The sequence below is a fragment of the Ambystoma mexicanum genome, chromosome 1q (assembly GCF_040938575.1).
Source record: "Ambystoma mexicanum isolate Mex_15411 chromosome 1q, UKY_AmexF1_1, whole genome shotgun sequence".
NCBI lineage: Eukaryota > Metazoa > Chordata > Amphibia > Caudata > Ambystomatidae > Ambystoma > Ambystoma mexicanum.
The window spans coordinates 245,378,452-245,401,489 of record NC_090922.1 but is presented as its reverse complement, the minus strand read 5'-3'; the positions used below and the strand labels follow the sequence as shown (position 1 = coordinate 245,401,489).

Below are 23,038 nucleotides of genomic sequence, written 5' to 3'. Positions count from 1 at the left end.
AGCATGTTGCTTGGCAAATACTTTTAACAACCAAAATGGGGGGATTGGAGGACATCCTATATAGCATTACTTCTCTGAGGGGTTCCCCTGCCTCATCAAAACTAGCTAATGAAACTGTCTGTGTCAGAATGTCCAAAGTAAAGTTTGCCGTCATGTGTCCAAATCCTAACCTGCCAACCTGCAGCCCAGCTTTGCAGTTCAAAATCAAAGTTCCAAAAGGGTGTAGAAAAACAAGGAAAAGTTCCACAAGACTCAAGGGGTTGTCTCCCTTTCCCCAGAGCATTTCCAGCTTTATCCAACTTTGTATGTATCTGTGTCTTTAATAGATGCAATAGAGGCAGCGACAGAGGTAGGTCTGCAGCAGCAACCGTCTTCTCAGCCAACCAGGGTACAAAGCCCAGGTGAAAGGTCCTTCTGCCATGAGTACCCGGGGTGGGATGGGGCTGGGGGGGGTCGATTTCCATGTTCATCTCAGAATGGTCTCCGATCATGTCCAATGCTTGGACTTTACAGGTTGTCCAACAGGGTTACTCTCTTGATTTTCATCAGCGTCCTCCGGACCACACTCCTCACAACACCACCTTGCCTCCGGACTGCATCCTCCTGGAGAAAGTCCAACTTCTCTCGAAGGGCACGCTAGAATTGGTACTCTGAGCGAAGCAAAGGGTTGTACGCAACTTATTTTCTGGTGCCAAAGATTGACGGATGCTTGCGTCCTATACTTGATAGGAAGCGTCTGAATTTGCATCTATGGAACGACAAGTTCAAAGTGGTAACTCTAGTCCAGATCATCCAAGCCTTCAATCTACAGGTCTGATTGGTTTCACTGGACCTTCAGGATGCTTGCTTTCAAGGGCCTATTCGTTTGAAGCACTTGAAGTACTTCAGGTTCGATGTCGGCCAACATCACTACCAGTTCAGCGTCCTGCTGTTTGGTCTTTCTTCAGCAAGAGGTTTTCATCAAACTACTGGCAGTGGTGGGGTGCTCAGGCGGGAGGGCACACCAGATAAAGTGTTGGCAAATGTTTTCCTTAAGTGCATTCTGTTGCAGAGCTTTGGCTTTTCCCAGAAGTTGCAAAAGTCCCATGTTTTGCCATCGCAGTTTCTCCAGTTCATCAGGGCGGTCTTGGACTGTCACCTAGGCAGAGCTTTTCCACCCAAGGACCAAGTGTCGGTCATCTCTCAGATGGTACATGCCCTCCATTTTCAGGGGCAAGTTTCTGCCTCAGCCTTCCTGCATCTGCTGGGTCTCATGGCCTCCTGCATTTTGGTAGTCCCAAAGGCTCGACTATGCATGAGGTTGCTTCAGCGGCTATTCTCTTGCCAGTGGTTGCAATTTCAGGCACACATGTCAGATGCTCTACAGGTATCGAGTTGTGTTGCTCGATACCTTGCATGGTGCTCCCTGTGGGACAACCTGCTGATTGCTCGTTGTTCTGGAAACTGTGACCTCTGGGAACAGTGGTCATCGATGCGTCCTATACAGGTTGATGCGTTCACCTGTTTGACCTCACAGTGAATAGACTGTGTTCTCCCAGAGTCTCTGAAATGCAGCAATTTACGATCAGGCTGACCTTGGTTGCGTTTCTCCTGTGGGCTGGTCCTAGCGACAACACTTTGCCCTTGCACTACCTCAGCAAGTGAGGTGTGTAGGGTCCTTACCGCTTTGTAGAGCAGCAATGTGTCTCTGGTTCTGGGCTCTGTAGAATGACATCTGTCTGATGGCTGCCTGGTTGCCAGAAGAGAGAATGTCACAGCGGATGCCTTGAACTGGCTCACTTTGGCCTCCCACCAGTGGGAACTCTGTCAGGAGGTCCCGCTGGATATTTTCTCCCACCGGGGGACTTCTCAAGTGGAGTTCTTTGCTTCCCATGTGAACAGGCAGTGCAGATTGTTGTGCTCCAGGGAATTTACTGGGGGACATGTTGGTGGGCCTTGACCTCCTTTATAATTTCAAGCTGATCCTTGTCTTTCCGCTGATTTTCAAGGGTTTGTCCTGTTCGAGTCAATTTTGAATTTTGATTTCTATGGACTGGGCCCGGAGAATGTGGTACCTAGAGTTGCTGGACATGGCCATCTGCGAACAAACCCCCCCCCCCCCTAGAACTTTCCTTGCACCTTTTTAGGAGACTTGATCTGCTCTCCCAGTCGGAGAGTTGGGAACTCCACGTGAACCTCAGAAATGTCAACTTTTCAGGCTTGGCTGCAGAGAGGCTGAGATACAAGGAGTGGCACTTGACAGACAACATCCTAGATGTGCTCCTTTCAGCCCAGAGGTCCACCACTAAGTCAGTCTATGCTTGCAGATGGTGTCATGTCCAGCACAGTGTTCCTAGAGGCATCCAGCGGAGCCGCACTGCACCCCCCTGGTGGAAAAAAAGTTCCAAAGGACAGCTACTTTGCTTATAGAATACCATTCATTAGAATGAATATTGGTGAGAGGTAAGTCATTTGTTATTTTAGCCTTTGTAATATATATGATAACTCTTAAGTAGTATAACAGATAGTAAAAAAATATAGGAATACAAAAGATTCTGGAACAGTTTTGTGAATGTAGTTTAAGGTACGTACTGTGTCGATGCTGGTTACATGTAAGTAATGTGGTTCTAACAATTCTTCTTGGGGATTTGCCCTATTTTGGGGCAACTGTGAAGGTTTGCTGGGACCGCGACACACATGTTGTGGTCCCAACTGCTGTAAGGGACACATGAGTCATCATTGTGCTAACATGGTGCCTCTTTTATCGGCAACTCCTTTCTTGAGCCGCCACCTGCCATCCCGGGTCTGGGAGGTATCGCTCAAACTTTTGTCTTTGCCGGGCTGCCATTTGGAAGTCCACCTGAGGACACCAGCATTTGTGGGGACGACAGGAAGCTCGGAGTGCATCAAAACTGCAGGTCTTTGTCTTCAGGTGTGTCTGTTTGAATGCAGTTCTGACTGGGAGGCTGGCTGTTCCTTGGGACAGCCACCACCCAAAGTTTGAATGTGGCATGACTGCTGCTTGCCTGTGTTCCTGCATAAAGATGAGGGTCCTGGAGCAGAACAGGAGAGTCGGCCCATGGAACGAAGAATTCAGAGGAAGGATGTCTGCAGCCACCTTGAGTGACTGCTGATGCTCCAACCTACTTTTCTGACTGACCGGGAAGAATCAGACCGGACGACTTCCTCCCCTTCACTGGTAGGCCTTACCCAACTAGCCAGTATTGTGGAGGTAGTCTGCTGGGCGCCCCATCCAAAGAATCTTTCTGCTCCTGCCAGGTCAAGAATACAAACACAAGCTGCTGTCGCCTCACCCGAGGACACGCCCGTGATATTGTCTTCTTTCTTCATGAAAAGGTACTGTCCCGCTCCTAGTTATTCAGGTGGGTGCTTGCTGTGGTAAATCAGACTCCTCCTGAGCTTTTGGAGACGCATTGGATTGGACAACCCAGCTGTGTTCTCCCAGGACTAAGGACACTGGCCCTTTGGCTTACAATTCTTCAGGGGGTCTACCTGGCCTCCTTGAACCATCTTTTAACTAAACATTTTACTTACTTGCAACGTTGAAGACTATTTTGACAACGTTGACAGAACCAGCCTTTCTTTGTTCTGCCGCCCACAGGCCCTGGTCGCCCAATGTCACAACTGACTTTCAGACTTATTCCCAGATAGGGCTGAACTTTATCCTTGTTGCATTACCTGACTGTTGGTTAATTAATTGATTTGCTACTATGACTACTTACCTGTATTCAGCTAAAGTCTACTATTGCCTTGAGTAATGCTTCGATGTCTTATTGTATAAATGAGAATACGTTTACTTATTTTTGATCCTAATATTGTGTTAGGTCCCTTAGTATTTATAATGACCCTAATTTATAAAACTACTGTCTATAGCGCATTCTTGACTATATGTGTGCCCTGAGGTCATTGTACTTACCTACAGCCCTTCTCCCTCCTAAAATAAGCCTGGCTGCTCATAGATTGCTACCATCCATTGCATTATCCACAAGGCCTTCTGGGGCCTGGGGCTTCAATACCTTCAACTCTCTCTCTTCCTAAATATCTTCCTTCTCGAGCTCTTCGCTCATCTGCCTCCAATTCTCTCGGGGGCCAGTCGCTTATCTAAGCAACGAGTTGGTGGTATATCTTTTTCTGCTGGGGCCTCCCTCTGAAACAAGCCTCCCTCAAACTTGAGGAGAACAATCTCTGGTTCCGGAAGCACCTCAAAACCTTCCTCTTTGCTTCTGCTTTCTCTCCTCCGCTCCCCGGCTGAACTCCTGGCTGAATCTGAAACTGCACTGGTAACCTGGCTACCTTCTGATCTCGGGCCCAGGTCCCCTCCCCGCCAGTTGCACACTTGCACTGCCTCCCTGGCATCCCCCTCACTTGGGGACTGTTTTCTGTATCCCTACCCTCCCCTCCAAGCACTTGACACCTGATGTCTGCACTTTTACTTATTGCTTTCATTATTCTATTTATTTTTTATTGTCGATCCCATGTACTGCACTGCCCCCTCCCCCTGCTCTTTTTCCCCTTCCCCCCACACTTTTCCCCCTTCCCCTGCACAATCTCAATGTCACCTGGCCTAGTAAGATTGTTGTCTCTGTCTTCCCTCTGTTCCCCCTCCCTAGCCTCGTCGCGCCTTGAAACACTTATGTATAGCGCGTTATAAATGCCATATATCATATCATATATATATACCAAACCTTTTGGTTACTTCAGACCAAACCTAAGTGCTGGAGCCCTGTACATCTAAGAGTGTTTCTTCTATAGTCCTACCTTAGATGGACTTTAGTAAAACTCTCCAACACTTGTCAAGGCATTGGCAGTACTTATAATGTATAATGCTCTAATACTGCCAGTCAACTGAAGATGGCCTTAAGTTGAGGAACGTATAGTCAACTCATCCTTCGGAGGCAAATAGTCCCAAGTGAGGTGGAAAGCCTACTTGATTGCACTCTGTGATCATTGCTATGGAAAATGTCTACACCAATGCTATAGATTAATATTTACAGGTTAATAAATATACAACTACTGGCGATTTAATTGTGAAACAACCTGTCTTGTAGACAATTTCTTCCTGGCCCAGCTCCCTCTAAGACTACTTTCTATAGCGTGTTGGTTTAGCTTTATATATTGTGCAATAATTACTCTTCAGATATACTTTCGCAAAGATCTACTATTTCTTCAAACAGGAATGCTGTAGATATGTTGAAAAAAATGTATTTTGCAATGTCCAGAATGCTGTCTTCTGAGTGAAATAAATGTAGGAAGGAGGACATCCATTGATAAAGTATGAATGGCAAGTTTTTTTGAGGCAAAACCTATTGGCATGACTAGTTAACTTTTTGGGGGTAAATTGTTTTTTTAATTTGCCTTTTCTGTCCCTAAAATGACTATATGCTCCACTTCCTCCTCCCGTTTTTTCATTTTAGGACTTGTATTTTCAATACATGTTCAACAACTTCCTACACTCGCAAGTGGAGGTCTGTGTTAGCACCATTCTGAACATGGCTCCAGCTGAGGAGCCTAATGAGAACATCTCTGAGGTTGAACAGGAGAACCATCTTGTCAAGCATGTAAGTGCACTTGAGATATTGGTTTTGGAATTGAGGTACTAATCTCTAATCCCGATACAGGTGACTGGATGATGTATTGGATAGAGAATGAGTTATTAACTTTAGAAAGGTATCTAGCAGTTTCTCGGTTAATCTAAATTAACAGTCAACATCAAACTGTTAATTTAGGGACTTGGTTCGCATGTTAGAAACCTGTTTCGCTAATTGGATGTTGACGATGGACAATGTGAAGTGTCCGCAATTTTAACCTTGATTAATCCTGCTGTTACCAGTTACCTTTTAAAGATGTGCTTACTTTTGTACCCTTTACCTCAAAAAAGTCCTAAAAGCAGATGTAGGGCGTACATTACATTTTATTTCCTTCACTTCGATTGTTTCAACGTTACAGCAACCATTTTGGGAATCCAGTGATGGTTGTCAGGGAAAAGGTCTCCAGTGGTGACATTTCCCCAAATGTATGACTGGAGTATTTAATAGTAAATAATCTGTCCTAGAATATTTGGGGGTAGGCTTTTATGTGTGCAGGATAATAATTGCCTACCTCGTGACTGTTTCCCAGGTGGAATTATCACATAAACCCCATTTTTGTTCCCATATTGTGAAATGTGACTTTGTGTTGCAATCCTATTCAGAAGATTCCTTACACTGTCAGTTAGTTGTGCTTGGACTCAGGTTGGTGTATTGCAGTTGCCTACTCCCTGGCTTTCCTGCACCATTTATTTCATTGCCATTTATTAAGTTCTCATATTTGTAACCTTATCAGCATCCATAGGAACTGATGTATCGAGCCCTAAACAACCAGCATCAAGCAGGCTGTCCAACTTTGTACCAGAGGTCACTACACAAGTTTATTTCCCCAGTTTTGTTTTTTGTCTAAGTTTAATATACAGCATGTCACTGAATGGCAGCTAAAAAATATGTTCTGATCTTTCAGGTTGTGGGGAGGATGCAATCAGAAAGCTGGTGACTGAGAATTAGAACATTTAGCTTGATATCTGGTTGATGCTTTCTGAAGTCAGTTTGCCAAATGTGAGCAAAAGTAAGATGTCTAGTAGTCTTCTGAAATGCATCTGATTAGGTTCTACATGAACGTGCTGGGGAAAATGTTGCATTGTAAGCAGGATTTATTTTCTTGGGTTCATACAGATCAACCTAGTTTGTTTACACAGTTTGTTACCCCTAATTAATTCTACCTCTCCAAGAGATAGTATGGCTGAGCAATCAGGGCTTCCTAGAAGATGCTGGTTTAAAAGTGAAGCACACAGGTGAAACACTTGTGATGTAATATAGTAATATACAATGGAATGCACACTCCAATAGATCTGTACACATGTTCTTTATGATGTGCACTTCCACACAGAGTGACTCAAGCAATGGAACATAATATAAGTTTACTGCTGCTTGAAGTCACTTTACAAGAGATGATGGATTCTATTGGGAAACTGGCTTAATTGTTCTCCTGGCCCGGACAGAATTCCTGCTGACCTCTTTCGAGATATGATCGAATTTTGGGCAAGTACCCTTACTATCCTATATAATACAATAATAAAAATGGGCAGCATGCCAGAATCTTGGAAATTGGCAACAATATTGTAAATTTTCCAAAAAGGCAACAGAAGTAGTCCTTTTGGCCTGCCGGCCCATTTCTCCTCTCAATATTTCTTTTAAACCTTTTGGAGGAGTTTTGCTGAAGAAACTGGATCATTCGGTTGGGGAAAATGGTATCTTGGCGAGGATACAGTTGGGTTTCATCCTGGCGTAGGGAACAGTGAGCAAGCCCTTAACATCTACTTTTTGATGGGGCATTCCATGTATATCAAGAACGAGGCATTTTATCTGGCCATCATGGAACTGAGCACAGATTTCGACAATGTTAATAAATCACAACTATGGCTTGTGCTCGGGTCACTAAATTGCTGAAATGACATTTTAAATATTTTGATCAACATACACTCAGGCAACAAAGCATGCGTTCGCAGTAGAGTAAATAGACATTGTACTCCCTATTTTAAGATCTCATCGGGAGTACGCTAAAGGTGTGCCCTGGTCCCATTGTCGTTTTCGCTATACATGAATGGTTTGCATGATTTTGTTATGAAAGTGGGGTGGATGTACCCACAATAGGGAATTCTTTTTTACCATTTTTTGCAGATGTCACAATGCTCATGGCTTGAAGTGTGTGTGTGTGTGTGTGTGTGTGAGAGACAGTGTCTGATCACCGAGCATGCCAGCTTTATGAATCAATTACATCTTCATGTGGACACCCATAAGTCTGTAGTAATGGTCTGCTTGCTAAAGAGGAGACACTGCAAAATTCCTCAGATGTTGGAATTTGATTATCTTGCTATTAGATTTTCGACAAGGTTAACGGGTGGTTCCCATATTGCCAAGCAAATATCAAGAATTAAATAAGTTCTCAGAGGTGTGTCACAATTCATGAGTGTGTAACTTAAAACCAGTAAATACAATTTTAGAAATGTACAAGATGAAAAGCTTATCTGTTGCATTGTATGGGGCTTCTTTGTGGGGTTTCTCCTTTACAAACGGTTGAGAAAGATATATATTTTTTAAATTGCTAGTACTGACAAAGTCAGCTCCTAATTATGCTGTGCAATTGGAGCTTGGTATGCACCATTTGGAGGGTGATATGTCTTTGGAACCAGTCCTCCATTGGGTACGCTTCAGGTCTAATTCTAAAGCAACACTATCTCAGTCTATAATCACTAATATTTTAAACAAACCAGGTGCTTTGTCCATGTTAAGACGTTATTAAGCAAAATCAATGCACTACCTACTTTTACTGCTCCTTGGATGATGGATTCGCTAAAGAAAGTGGATACTAGAAATCGCCTTGAAGCTTTATATTTGGAATGGCGGGAGAGTATTGAATTCATGGAACCAGATAATCTTGAGTTATTTGCTGCTTGCATCAAATGCAATTCAGGATTATTTTCAACGCATACAATAAGCAGTGTCGCATAGCAATTTGCTCTGCAATTTTATAGGTTTGCTAATTAAACTGACACTTGGGTAGCACAACTTGCTATTTAAATTACCTTGTTCAATGAAAGCACAGAGCACCCGGCAATCCTCTCTTGCCCTTGTGGCTCCCTCTGCCCTCTTTTATCTGGCCACTGCAAGTCCAAAGCGGCTAATAGGAGATTGTGCCACGGTAATCATCACCTCCACTTTTAAATTTGCCAAAGACCTCTGTGTGAGTGCCAGGAAAGAAACTGTCTTTTTTAAATAATTGCAAAGTAGAAGTAATTGAGATGATACATTTATTAAGCTAACTTTATCCTGTCTGGCAAAGACTAGTATGTGTTAACTTAATTTTTTTAAAAGACTGTCCTGCAATTCGTTTCCTAAAGATTTATGTTGTTACATAATACATAATTACAGTATTGCTACTGTAAAACACATCATTGTCGCAATGTTTTTCAGTAAAGTTTAAGTTAGTGTATCTACATCTCATAGTCTAAACTATATTTCATTTTGTTGGGGGAAAGTGCATCATTTTGACGAGTGAACACTTTTGAAATGTGCATGATCACATGGCCAAATACTTTTAATCGCAAACTAGTTCGGTGACCTGCTGTCTGCATACATCTGTGCAACTGGTACTCGACCCATGTCCTTGACATTCCGTCTTATCACCCTTTTGCTTTATACCAGCTACCCTGAAAGTGAGATGGCCCAGGTCTCTGCCTGCTACTATCCGAGCTGCTTAGTTGCTTACTTTCTATTATCTTACATAGTCAATACACACAGCTAACTAGAGGTTTATAATAGTAGTGATCAATAGTTCCATCCAGTTTGTACAGCTACAGATCTACTGCAATACCATAACACTGTAGTTCGCTCCAGAGATCGATTTACTCTACGATTATGATGGCATTATATAATGGCACCTGCAGAAGAGAGCTGGCCAATCCAGATCCTGGGAATGCAAGTCGAATCTCAAGTAGCTGCCTCAATTTCATGCCAGGCCGCTACACTTGTGCCCAGCCTTCACCCTGTACTTGGAGTCAGAGAGTCCCAAGCCAAGTCCCCACTGGAGTACCAAACCTCAACCCCCCTCGCCCCTCGCTTACTTGCACACCACCTTGCTCATATTCAGGTCCTTGGAATACTTATGTTCAATCACAGATGTATGGGTCATTTCTTTTTAAGGAAAGCGTGAATTGTGCAAAGCCTGGTCCCGCTAAAAATGAACAAAAAGTATTGGAATCCCAGATGGCAGATCTGAGTGCTAATAGTGATAAATATCACTTTCATGGGTGCGCTGGACTGGAATGCTGCACTTGTGCTTACCTGATTCAGCCTTGAGGACCGTTGACAGCCCTCGCCTCCTCATCGAAAGTGGTAATTAGCTGTATATTGTAAATAGTTGATATCAATGCCAGGCAAGGGCCATTTTATCCACCTGAAGTTGACAATTACTCTGCCTACCATAAAACCATACTAGGTATTCAGTCTCAGGCTATGACTTTCCCTTAACATTGTGAACTTTTTGGTTTTACAAAATCTCTGAACTTCTCCTTATATGGCAAATTATGGGTGAAGCATACAAAATACAGGGCAAGGCATAAAATAAGCAGTGTCGCGGAGCAATTTGCTGTGCAATCCTGTAGGTTTGCTAATTAAATTGGCACTTGTGTAAGTTAGCTAATTAAGTTACCCTGTTCAATGTAAGCACAGCTCACCCTGCATTCCTCTCTTGTCCTCAGAGCTCTCTCCACCCTCTTTTCTCTGTTCACTGCAAGTTCAAAGGGGTTAATGGAGAGAGCATGCAGCAGTAATCATCCCCTTCACTCATGAGCCAAAAGGCCTGTTAATTGCAAATCAGAAATAATCGGGATAATACTGTTATTAAGCTAACTGTATCCTGTCAGACAAAGACCAGTATGTGTTATTTTATTTTTTAAAAAGCTTTCAATTCCTTTTCTAAAAATGTGATAGTGTCACGACCCTTAACCAAAACCCCCACTGGCATGTCCACATGCCAGGTAAGGTCAGGGTTCGGGGTTCCATTAGGGCCTCGGGAGCCATGCACTACCGTCCAAGACTCTCTTGGAGTCAGTCCTGGTGCCTTTGGCGGCAGGCTCATATTCAGTATAAGGAATATCTTTAAGGGGACTACTTTTCTTTGGGCCTGCAGCCAACATGGAGGCACCCACACAGTCTAGTTCCCTAGAACTAGACTGTGCGGTATAGTGTTTTGGGTGTGGTAGCCGGGACTACTTTGCCTGGACTACTTTGCTGGGAGGCTATTTAAACCACACCCACACGCTTCGCGTTATTCTGCAGCCTGCAGCGTAACGCTCACCATGCCCAGTGTCCTTGATTCCTGCAATCATCGGAGCAACGAGCCTGCAGAGGGGAAAAAGAACATCATTAATAGACTCTTCCCTGCGAACTCCATCCTGTATCCGCCGCCCGACGCTAGTCCATGCTTCTGCTACTCGCGGTCACCCATCCAGCAATCGGCATCTTCTGGACACCGCATACTCACCGGAACGAAGCAACCTGAAGGGGGAGAGAGAAAGACAACGTTAGAAAAGGTTACTTACGGCGTAAGCTTCAGTCATCACGAAAACCTCACCTGCTTGTCCAACTCTTGGCTGGCACCGTTCCGGAATACCACGCTCACCGGAGAAGACCATCGTGACCTGTAAGGAGAGAAGAAACAAAGGTTAGTAAGTAAAAGGTGAAGCGGCGCAGCGCTTAGTGCATTACTTACCAAATTGTAGTGCGCTTCTTGCACCATCCATACCGGCAGGTGCTCAATCCAACCAGCACGACACGCTGAATCTTCCGCTCACCTAGGGGGTAAAGAAAGGACATTAACCACAAAGAAAGGAAGGCAAGGACAGTAACATACAAAGACTGCTGCAATAAGACCTACCTTAAAGACACTTGAATGGGCTCGCACCAGTGAAGTAACTTGGTCGCCCAAGCCCACTGAAGACTACGCACTCCTGCAAAGAAGGCAGGATGGAGAGCATGCCAAATATTATATTACAATAAGGTGAGGAGAGGGCCATAGGGTTGAACTCAGGGGAGGTGGCAGAAGACTGTACCTGATCTTGAATCCAGTCCTCCGGTGCTTTCAGGCCTGACTTCCATCGAAGGTGCCACCCGGGATCGGGAAGGGGGTTCCAGGCGCAAATCAAGCAACCAGGACTGAGTGGCGTCCCCGTGGATACCAGGTGAGTGTAACAGATAGGAACACTGCATTGTCTCCGTGCTTTACAGTGAAGTGTATCTAAATCTCAGCGTCAACTAGATTTCATTTTTTTGGGAAAGATGCATCATATCAACTAGTGGACACCTTTGAAAATGTACATGTCCATGTGGCCAAATGCTTAGATGGCAAACCTAGTCTTTTGGCCTGCTGGTTACATACATCTTGCAACTGCTGCTCAACCCATGATCTGATCCCATACTCCTTGACATTCTATCTTACCATGTTGGTTTATACCCGTTACCCTGAAAGTGAGATGGCCGCAAACTACAATATTCTGACAAGTTTTCCCACTTCTCTGCCTGCTATGCCATTACTCTGCTTAGTCTTTTACATAATGAATACACAAAGCTAACTTGATATCTACTTAATGTAGCGATCCATATTTTCATCCGGTCTGGACATCTGCAGACGTTCTACAAAACTGTACACTGTAGTTGGCCTCCAGAGCTCACGTTGCTCTATGATTATAATTGCATTATATATTTGCACCTGCAGTAGAGAGAGCTGGCCAAACTGTTTTAAGAGCCTTTTAATCATATCTATTTATTTGTGTCCGTTCATGCAGGTAACCTTTTCACAGACACTCATCCAGGGCTCGCAAAGTATTTTCGCTCACTCGCATAGTCAAGAAGATTTTAAGAAGGCCCAGTACCATTTGCAGGGGATGTTGGAAACTTTTATTTAAACTTTACTTTGCAGTAAATGTCAAATACAAGTTTCACTGTGCATAACTGGCTTCTGGGTTGCAGCAGTGTGCCAAATTAAAGTGGGCTTGTGGTGACATGCACCATTTTACAGAAAGATTTTGCAAGGCCTCACTTAGCTCACTAATGTCTTTCTTCAGCGGTATACAAAACTGCTGTATTGTTAATTTTATATCTTGGGGTGCAAGTATCTTCTGGTGGCATTAAAAACATTAGTATGAATTGCTAATCAAATGGGTTTGTTTGCTAATCAAGAAAAATTTAATTGGCAAACTCTGCTAATCAATTTTTGAAAACTAATTTATGCCTTGCACTGACTTGTGCAACACTGACAGCACCCAGCTGCACAGAATTGTTTTCAGGGCCTTTTCATCATATATATATATATATATATATATTTGTGTCTGTTCATGCACCAAAACTTTTACATTTTGCAGACACTCTCACCGCCTTACATCAGCGGTAAACACAAATGATGTATTGTGCCTAATTTTATGTCTTTGGTACAAATAACTTCTGGTGACATTAAAAATATTAGTACCGAATTGCTAATCAAATCAGTTTGTTTGCTAATCAACAACATTTTTATTAGCAAATTCTGCTAATCAATTTTAGAAAACGAATGTATGCCTTGATCTTTTAGGAGTGACCAGATAAGAGAGACTGGTTGTTTAACAGGGGAGGCTTCAATTCTATTCCCCTAGGGACAATCAATGGGCAGGCAGTAACTCGGAAATAAAATGTATCATATGCCTGGCCTCATGCAACGATTAGTTGCATTTTATATTCTTTTGTGCGACCTATTCTCATATTGGCGCACAAACAATTTTACCAGTGCCGAGGGGGGCCGGATTAAAACAATGCTGTCCAGTCTTATGTTTTCTATTCAACTCAAAGTTGGCTGCTCACTGAGCCTAGCTGTGCAGTAACTAGCAAAACATTCTTTCAGCAATCGCTCTGACAGTAGACGATACGGATGTTAGACTCCATTTGCAGAGAGGACACACCTCCTGCAAGCCTGGCAGGGGCAGAGGTGTTTCTTGTATCCCGGACGGGGCAAAGGAGCCTCTAAAAGTCAGCAGACTGCTGCGGCAGGGGTGCTTGTACCCACAAATCCTCTTTGAGTTCACCCCCAATTGTTTCCCTGGTTGGTGGGGGAATTTCCAAGCACTGGGATAGGTCGAAGGAGATGGCCTCCAAGGACTGAGCCTTGCAGCTCGTCGAATGGGGGTACTGTCTATCTTTCTTAAGAAAACTAAACAATTGGAACAGGAGCTCTAGAAAGAACTGAAAGCCCTGTTATTGAAAGGTGCAGAAGAAGAGGTGACACCAGAGCAGAGGGTATTGGGCTGGTACTCTCGCTATTTTCTGGTACGCAAGAAAGGAGGAGGACTCTGTCCCATCCTGGATCTCAGGACCTTGAACAAATTCCTGAGGAAAGACAAGTTTAGGATGGTGATTTTTGAAAGAAATTCTCTGGGCTCTGCATCTCCAGGACTGGTTGGTGTCGCTGGAACTTTAGGATGCTTATTTTCATGTGCCAATTCATCGGAAGCACAGGCAGTTCCTGAGATTTGTCATCTGGGACACACTTTCAATTCAATGTGCTCCTCTTTGGCATAACTTCGCCGCCATTTGTCTTCACCTAGTTGATGCACTGGTGGCGGCACACGTCAGGAGGTCCGGTGTACAAATATTCCCATAGAACATCCAACACCTCATCGCCTGGATCACACCAGAGCTTAGTGCCCTGCGAGCAAAGAAAAGAGCAGCATAAACCACTTGGCCCAAAGAACCTAGCAGAGCTGACAGGGCTCTCTCCGTAAACATCTCCAGCCACAACAGACAATCCATTCTCAAGGCCAAGGTGTCCATCTACAATGAAAGAATCTCCAAAGCACCCTCCAGTTCTTATGAACTCTTTGTCATCCTTCGTTAGCTGAGACCCCCTCTCTACCCTCCCTACCATCCACAAGTATTACGCATGGTGCATGTCGTCCAAGACACCCTCACCAACAGAATCTCTCTTCTACAACAAAAGATTGCAGCCAAACAACTCAACACCACAGCACCCCCCCAACCACACTGCTTGCAGACCTAGGGAATTTCCTCCCTTCTCGATCCAGCCCATCAGTGACTACACTCTTGGTAACGACATCAAAGGCCTCAAAGACTCCGGATGCAAAGGGGACTCTTGCCCAGCCCCCATCGTGAAGGACTGTGCTGAACCCCTTCTCCTTCATCAACTCCTCCTTCGCCTCTTGCACTGTCCCTTCGGCTCTCCAAGAATGTTGGGTATCTCCTCTCCTTAAGAAATCCTCCCTCAATGCCACCATCCCCACTAACTACCATCCCCTCACCACAGTCCCTTTCTTGCTAAAGATCATTGGCAGGGTTGCTTACCTGCAAATCCAGGACTTCCTAGAATCTCACCACATTCTAGGCTTGCGACCGTACGTGTTCCGGCCCAAACATGGAACAGAGACAGCACTATTGGAGCTCAGAATTCAGCTTGATGATGCCAACGACCAAGGTAACATCTCTCTACTCCTACTCCTGGACCTTTTTGACAAGTTTGACCTGGTCAAACACAGCACACTATGCCACCACCTCACGTCCTCTGCACACTTTTTGCCAAGTGGGTCACCTTGTTCCTTGCTGACGAGACCTCCTGAGTGTATGCTGGTGAAGCCTTGGTGCATCCAAACCCCACAGCATGTGGCATAACGCAAGGCTCCTGAGCCAAACCTCTCTTCGACCACCTTGACTCGCTAGGTGTCTCATAAACCAACTATGCGGACGCCGCCCAGATCCTCATCCCCTCTAAGGCAATTATACCAGGGCTCAATCGGGGTCAACCACCTCCATGAGGCAATCCAAACCTGGATGGCCACACACTGCCTCTGTCACAATGATGAGAAGACTGAGCTTCCTCTTGTGGGCTCTCCGGCAAGACTAGTTATGCTTCCTCAGGATTATAGATCTTTCTCCATCGATGGCCACATCATCCCCGTTGCTGCTCCTTAAAGACCCTCTGCGTCTAATTGGATTTCGCACTCAACAGGACACGCAAAACCAACCACATTGCCTCAACATCTACCAAGCTCATCACCGCCAGCAGACCTTTTCTATCCACAATAAAATGGCTCGAAGTTGCTCAGGCCCTCTCTTGCTAAAAACTTGACTACTGTAACTTTGTTTTGTGGCACCTCCACCAAAATCCTGTGCAATCTCCAATCCAAAACAATTTGTTGAGAGAAACACATGATATCTGAAATTGGGACCACATCGGAAGCCAGGAGATCTGCTCACTGGTTCCCGGTTAAGGATAGGATCAACTTAAAGATCCTAGCCATCACACACCGCTGCTTCTCTAACAACGCCCCCTCCTACCTGGCAACAAAATCTCAAGACACTCCACGGCGAGACCGCAATGCACGGCCTACAGAACACTGCCTAGCCACCCCCAGATTCAAACGCAAAAGGTTGGGGTGGGGGCTAGATTCCCAGTCCATGACCCACTACTCTGGAATGAGCTCCCGGCCACCTCTGTGACAAACCACCTCCAGAAAGAAACTGAAAACCTACCTCTTCAATGAAGACTCTGTTCTCACTACCCCACTGTGTCCCCTCCCAATCTTTTCTCTTCTGTCTGCAACCAGTGCCTAGATGCCCTCAGGTTTGGTGCACTCCTATAAATGCCTAAAATAAAACACCTGGCCACTGGCAGAGACAAAGGTCACTGGAGCAGGTACCGTTTCAGCTTGAGAAAACCTGCTCTCTGCTTCACAGTTTGGCCTTCTCTCATTTCCAGTAGTCCCATGTCACGACTACACAGAAGCTCCAATTCATCGGAGCAGTCCTGAATACACGGTTAAGGAAGGCTTTTCCCCTCATAGAAAGTCACCAGTGTCAGGCAAATGGTCGAGCTTTTCCTGAGCCACAACAGTATACCAAAGGACTCCTTCCTCTACCTGGTAGGTCTAATGGCTTCCTGCATTTTTCTGGTGACAGAGGCCAGACTGTGAATGCCATCCCTGTAGTGGCATGGCAGTTGAGTAATCAGTGGTCCCAATGCTTCGATGCCATGAAGGACATTCTCAAGGTTATGATATGATATGGCATTTGTAACGCGCCTATACACAAGTGTTTCAAGGCGCGACGAGGCGGTGGGGGAACAAAGGGAGACAGACAGCGATCCTACTAAGCCAGGTGTCATTCAGATTGCGCAAGTGCAAGGTTGATGGGACGGGAAAAGTGCAAGGGGGAAAGGGAGAGGGGAAAGTGCAGTACACGGTAAGTAACAAACAAGATAAATAATAAGGGCCAGCTGGTGGCAAGTGCAAGATAAGTGCAGACAAGTGCTGGGAAGAGGGGCTGTAGGGATACAGAGACAGTCCCGCAGTGCAGGGGTTGCCGGGACGGCAGTGCAGGGGAGAGTGGCTGGGCCAAGGACCGAGATTGGCGAGTGGCCCAGTTGCTGATTTAGTACAATTTCAGTGATTTTTAGGGGAGAGGGGGAGAGAAAGCAGAAGCAAAGAGGATGGTTTTGAGGCGCTTCCGGAACCGGAGATGGTTCTCCTCAAGTTTTAGGGAGGCAGGAAGGCTGTTCCAGAGGGAGGCCCCTGCAGCGGAGAGAGATCTCCCACCAACTCGTTGCTTAGAGAAGCGGCTGACCCTGAGGGAGTTGGAGGCGGATGAGCGAAGTGCTCGAGAAGGAAGATATTTAGGAAGGGAGAGTTGAAGGTATTTTGGCCCCGGGCCCCAGAAGGTCTTGTGGACAATGCAGAGGGTTTTGAACTTAATCCTCGCAGCCACAGGGAGCTAGTGTAGCGATTTCAGTCCTGGAGAGATACGGTCCCGGGGCTTGAGGCCAAGGACAAGTCTCGCAGTCCTGTTCTGGATGAGTTGCAGAGGGCTGAGAGTAGAGGCAGGCAGATTTAGGTAGAGGCTGTTACAGTAGTCCAGCTTCGAGAGAAACAGGGCTCTGGAGACAGTGAGCTTCTGGGGGAAGGAGAGGAGAGGAAAGGAAGGATACCTCTGAGGAGGTGCAGCTGGTAGTGTGACTTCTTAGAAACGTCAGAAATGTGAGGCGAGAAGGAGAGTGTGGAGTCGAAGATGACCCCAAGGTTTTTGATGTCGGTGGCCAGCAACCTCTCTTGGTGGGATGACAGTGAAAACCTAATTGGCCACTGTGGTCCCAAACCCAGGTGTTCACGAATGCATCCTTGATTGGTTGTGGCATTCACTGTGGGGACCTGCAGGTGAATGGTCTTTGGTCGTCAATCGAATGCCATTGTCATATCAACGGGCTGGAGTTGCGGGCGATCATATGGGCACTGATGACCTTTGCGCTCTCCATCAAGGGGAAACACATCCTCATTCTGATGGACAACACAGTGGCCATGTACTACCTCAACAGACAAGGGGGTGTTTGGTCTACGTCTCTATGCAAGGAGGCTCTGCAGTTATGTTTCTGGTTGCTGGAGAATCGGATCTCTGCTTCAGCTGACCATCTAGCAGGACCAGCAAACAGGCTGGCGGATGATCTGAGCAGGCAGAGCACAAGATCACACACTTGGGAAGTGTGGCAGGAAGTTCTCGCTCACTGGGATACCCCAACAGTTGATCTGTTTGCCACAAGGACCAACACGAAGTGCAGACAGTTTTGCTTGAGGGAATTCCCATCTAAGGGTGCACTGGGGAACGTTACTGGTGGGAGTGGGTCTTCGACCTCCAATATGCATTCCCTCCATTTGAGGTTTCGAGCCACCATGATTTGGATCGCCCGGATTGGGCGAGGAGAACATGGTACTCAGAACTGCTGGACTTGATGATCTACCCACCTCTCTGGTTGTTTCGATGACTGGACCTCCTATCCCAGTCGGATGGCTGGGTGCTTCACCCAAACCCAGAATCCCTCAACCTACATGCCTGACTCTTGAGAGGATGAGATATGATGACTGGGAATCTCAGAAGAGGTACTTGAGGTGCTACTGGCAGCATGCAGACCCCCAAGGGGTGCTAGTAGATTGCAGAATTCGGCCTGGGAAAGTGGTGTGAATGGAGAGAAAGTGGGTATGGAGGTTGAGGAAAAGATTGGGTTTGAGAGAGTGGAGGTTGGGTGGGCTGGGAGATACAAGCTCATGTTGTGGTGATGGCATGATTTCTTTCAAGCACAATGTTATGAAAGTGGTTGGGAAGTACATCACGGAGAGCTTGTAAGTTATCGGAGGGAAGGTTAGGCAACTAGGGGAATTTAATTCCCCTAGGATTTTGTGTAGCTCCCTGCATGTATTGTTTGATTTGGAGATTGTGTCCATAGTGTTTTTTTTATGTGGCTTTCGTGATTGTGTACACACATGACTTGTTCAGTCTTGTGAAGGCCATTTTGTTTTGTGGTGTAGGGTTGGTTCTACAATTTCGCTCTAGGCGATGGTTGAGGGTTTTGCAAGCGTTGAGGTAAAGGGTGTACCACTTTTGGTAGGGGCGCAGGGTTGGTGTGAAAGGGGTCATATCTTTGGATAGCCATTGGTCGAAGAGGTCAATGGAGGGGTGTCCTTCCTTGCGAGAGACATCGGGTCGTATGTGAAGTGCGGAATTGGCCTGGTCTCGGTTGATGATGATTTTATTCCAGGGAGGGAGGGTTGCAGGAGTGGTTAAGAAGATGTTTGCTGGAAGTGCTGGGGTAGTGGTGTTGAAATGAGCAGGATGATCCGTCCAGATGAGGGGGCAAAGCAGGAGTGGGTAGACTAGGCCTGATGTGCAGAATAATGCGTCAAGTCCCAATTATTAACCTTCAAATCATTAACATTTTTGGGCAATGTGGACCGGCTGGGAAATCAGTTGTGTTAGGCCGAGAGCTTTCAGATTTCCGGTGAGGGAGCGGGTCATATGGTTGGCAGGAACATCAAGCCAGATGTAGAAATCTCCTAGCAAAGTGAGCACAGGGTTCTGGATCAACGTGGTTGAGAGAGAGTCTACAACATTTTATTCTTACCCGGAAGTCCTCTATAGGAGAAAGAAGATGTGGATGACAGAAGGGCTGAGGTGGAACTTGGCGAGAGCGAGAATAGATTTGCTTTTAGTTTAGTATCTACATTAGCCCTACATGTTTCGTTCCTGTAGTCCTTGGGATTGATTTAGAATCTTCTTCAGGGGAGTGTGGGAGCTGAGACTGAACACATCCTCCGCTTGAGTCAGGGTGGAAGCTTGATAAAACAGAACTTGTTCAGGTTGTTGTAGCAGCGTAGAGTCCTTGATTGTATTTGTAGAGGATAAGTCTAAGTTGATAACCATTCGCAAACTCTTGCTCTTAATACAGGTTTGAGAGTACCAGGCCAAACCTAAACATGAAAACAGAAGACCACATTGAATTTATTGTGGTTTCTTAGTCAATGCATTAGTCATTGTAAAAAAGAAAATGCCCTATAATTGGGGGCTCACCGTCTCTTTAGTATCGGTAAGTATTGCCTAGGTACTGTCCAGATTCATAGTGATGCAGTCCTCAAGGATATCCCTGTAAACACACAAACATAAAACTCAATATACTCTAATCAGTAGGTAAAATGGTGCTGCACTAAAACAACTTGCATTTAGTGATTAGGCAACTAACGCCATTTTGGTAGTGCTGCAGTTAGGCTCTCAAAAGGGGGCTTACTTTAGACTTCATCTTGTGGTGAATTCATGTTTCCTGTGTCTTCTGATATGATGTTGGCGTACTACTGTATGGACAGGCCAAAATCTTGAGGACTATTAGTATTCTGTAAGAATAAGGAGTAAAATAGTATTACAGAGAAGCTAAGTATTGATTGACCATTGGTGTATCAGCGGTCCTAACTTATTAGGGGGCTGCAGGAATCTATCTTTAAACAAGTTCTCTGCAATGTAAGTCCAGAAAGCATAAAAAGTCTAGAGTGTCCACATAGTTCGTTAACATGGTACTTTGGCTAACAGTAAAGCACAGTTCTATTAGTCCGGAATAGTATATATTAAACACTTGTATTATGTGCCGCTGGATATGGGGTGCCGCAAAAGAGTAGTTAAAAATAGCGTGAGCTCAACGCTTACCTAGAGTTCCGGAGTAGCAAGGCTCTGAGTCTACAGTTCTGCTGGTTCGAACAGCGTTCAGGTTTCTGTGTGTACGTTGCTATGGCTGCTTATTCGCCCGGGATCAAGTACGTTGCTCCGGCTATGCATGCGCATAGACGGGAATACTACATGGAGGTCACGTTGCTAGTCGAGCATGTAGTGTTCGATCACAGCCGTAAATTAAAACAAGTCGGATAGCAAAAGAGTTGTTGTGGCACAGCAATGGGCTACCTATTGGACAACCAATTATACAGGTGTGAGAGGTCACCTCATATATTTGTATCAATCCCGATGTAGCAACTCCAACGTCAGTTGCTATGGAAACCGGCCACGCTTAAACTGGCACTAGGAACTAACTGCGCATGTGTACAAAGTGCAGCGCTGATCCAGGAGTAATCACTCTCATCAGCCAGTGTTAGCAATATTTAGAAGATGGAAAAGGAAGAGTAACTCCTAATTAAAAGACTCCCATGACGTGCAGGCGGTATGAAAAAGTAGAAACACCAATATATATGCACGATTGCAGGACTCTGTCTATAACGGGATGGATGTCATAAACATACACCTTAAAGGAGTAGTGCCCTGTTATTAATGTATGAGACCACTGATTAATAGTAATAGTGTATTAGATGCAAAAGGTGTATGATGAGGCCACTAATAGTAATAGTTTACTAGATGCAAGAGATGTACCGAGCGTCAGAAAGCTGAACTGCTAGATGGTGATGTAATAGGGCGTGCATAAGTCGGTAATGTTGAAGATCTGCATTAATGTTATCGTTACATAGAGTTGCGATAGTCTAGTCTTTAGAGCTGATCTAATATACACCTAGAAGATGAATGAGTCATCATCTCGTCTGATATCTTGCGCAACCCATGGGGGGACAATTAAAATGCTCAATGGTATAATCTTACTAGGTGGAAAGTGTCGTCAAGTGTGGCGAATGGCTGGTCAGAGCAAATTACTATTAGTGAAACCATACCAGTACTGGTTAAGGTTATGGTTGGAATATTATTTAATGAATATGCTCCAATCCATATTCTCATTTAGTCCATCTGGATAGCTCTTAGTCAAGAAGATCAATTTTTGTTCTTGTACACATAGTTTGTGTTTGTCATTGTTAATGTCCTCAGTTTGATCAATTTTTAGAACTACTGTCCACCTGAGTTCTTCAGGTTTGTGTCCTTGGCTGTTGAAATGGCCTACTAGTGGTGCATTCATGGTATTGTTCCTGATACAAATTTTATGTTCACCAATCCTGACCTTTATTTTCCTTTCGGTCTTGCCTATGTATAGCCTGTTGGATGGACACCAGATAGCGTACACTGCCATTTTAGAGTTACAATTAGTTAAGACACGTTGTTCCCATCTCTTATTAAGGCCCAGATCAATATCTTTAGATCTACACGTTTGTGCACACCAATTAGTGTCCACATGGGCTGTGGCCTGTTGTTTTGGGTAGACCCCAGCTTTCAGTTAGTGTGGATTGGGTACTTGGTTTTAGGGACACATCATTTTTTGTGATTAGTTATTTCAGGTTCTTAGTCCTGCGAAAGGCACACTTAGGAGTAGACAGTGGACAGTCACCCCCTTCTAATATATGCCAGTTGTTTCTCACAATCTTGGATATCGCATTGGAAAGTGGGTTATAAGTACTCACAAACACAATGTTGTCATCGAGTGGTCTTTTCTCTCTGTATTCTAGAACAGCGTCTGTCATTGTTGACCGCTCTTTTATGTGCTGTCTTAACAATTTTTCTGGGGTAACCCCTCTGCATCAGATTGAGTTTGAGGTTGTCTGCTTCCATCACAAAATCTCTTTTGGTGCTGCTATTGCGTTTCATACGCAGAAATTGTCCGAAAGGTGCATTTTGTCAAGTATGTTTCGGATAGAAACTAGAATATGCCAACATTGAGTTTTTATCCGTTTCCTTATGGAAAGGTTTTACTTGGAGTATTGACAGAATATTATTTTAATGGTGAAATATCAGCTGCGTGGGGCTGCTGGGAGGGAAGAACATTGGGACGGGGATTGGAGGGTGGGTGAGTATGGTACGTCTGGGGCCAGCATGGCAGGGTGAGGATTGAACACTAGGATCACCTAGAATCAAGTTTGTTACAGCAATGGAAATACGCTCAGATTCAACTGGGGTGCAGAAGTTGAAAAACATCTAGATATAACTTTAGTAGAGCAATGTAGCAATGGGAAAACACCAAGATTCAATTTTGGCACAGTGATGGAAAACAGCTTAGAATCAACATTGGCGCAGCAATGAAGCACACCTAGATTTAACTTTGGCACAGCAATGGCAAGACACAAAGATTCAACTTGGGTTCAGCAGCTGAAAACCACCCAGATTTAAATTTGGTATATCAATGTAAAAGCACCTGGATTTCACTTGGGCACAGCAGTTGAAAATAGTCTTACTTAACTTTG

General features: G+C 45.0%; 1 protein-coding gene across 5 annotated transcripts in view; it reads left to right on the top strand.

Annotated features, from left to right (window-relative positions):
* The window catches only part of PPP6R1 (protein phosphatase 6 regulatory subunit 1), a 1,952,116-nt gene that overhangs the window by 860,089 nt on the left and 1,068,989 nt on the right, over positions 1-23,038 (top strand). For all 5 annotated transcript variants that reach the window (XM_069638194.1, XM_069638176.1, XM_069638186.1 and 2 more), the window contains one exon: positions 5,415-5,558. In XM_069638194.1, the coding sequence (XP_069494295.1) occupies positions 5,415-5,558 (144 nt within the window). The remainder of the gene's footprint in view (positions 1-5,414; positions 5,559-23,038) is intronic.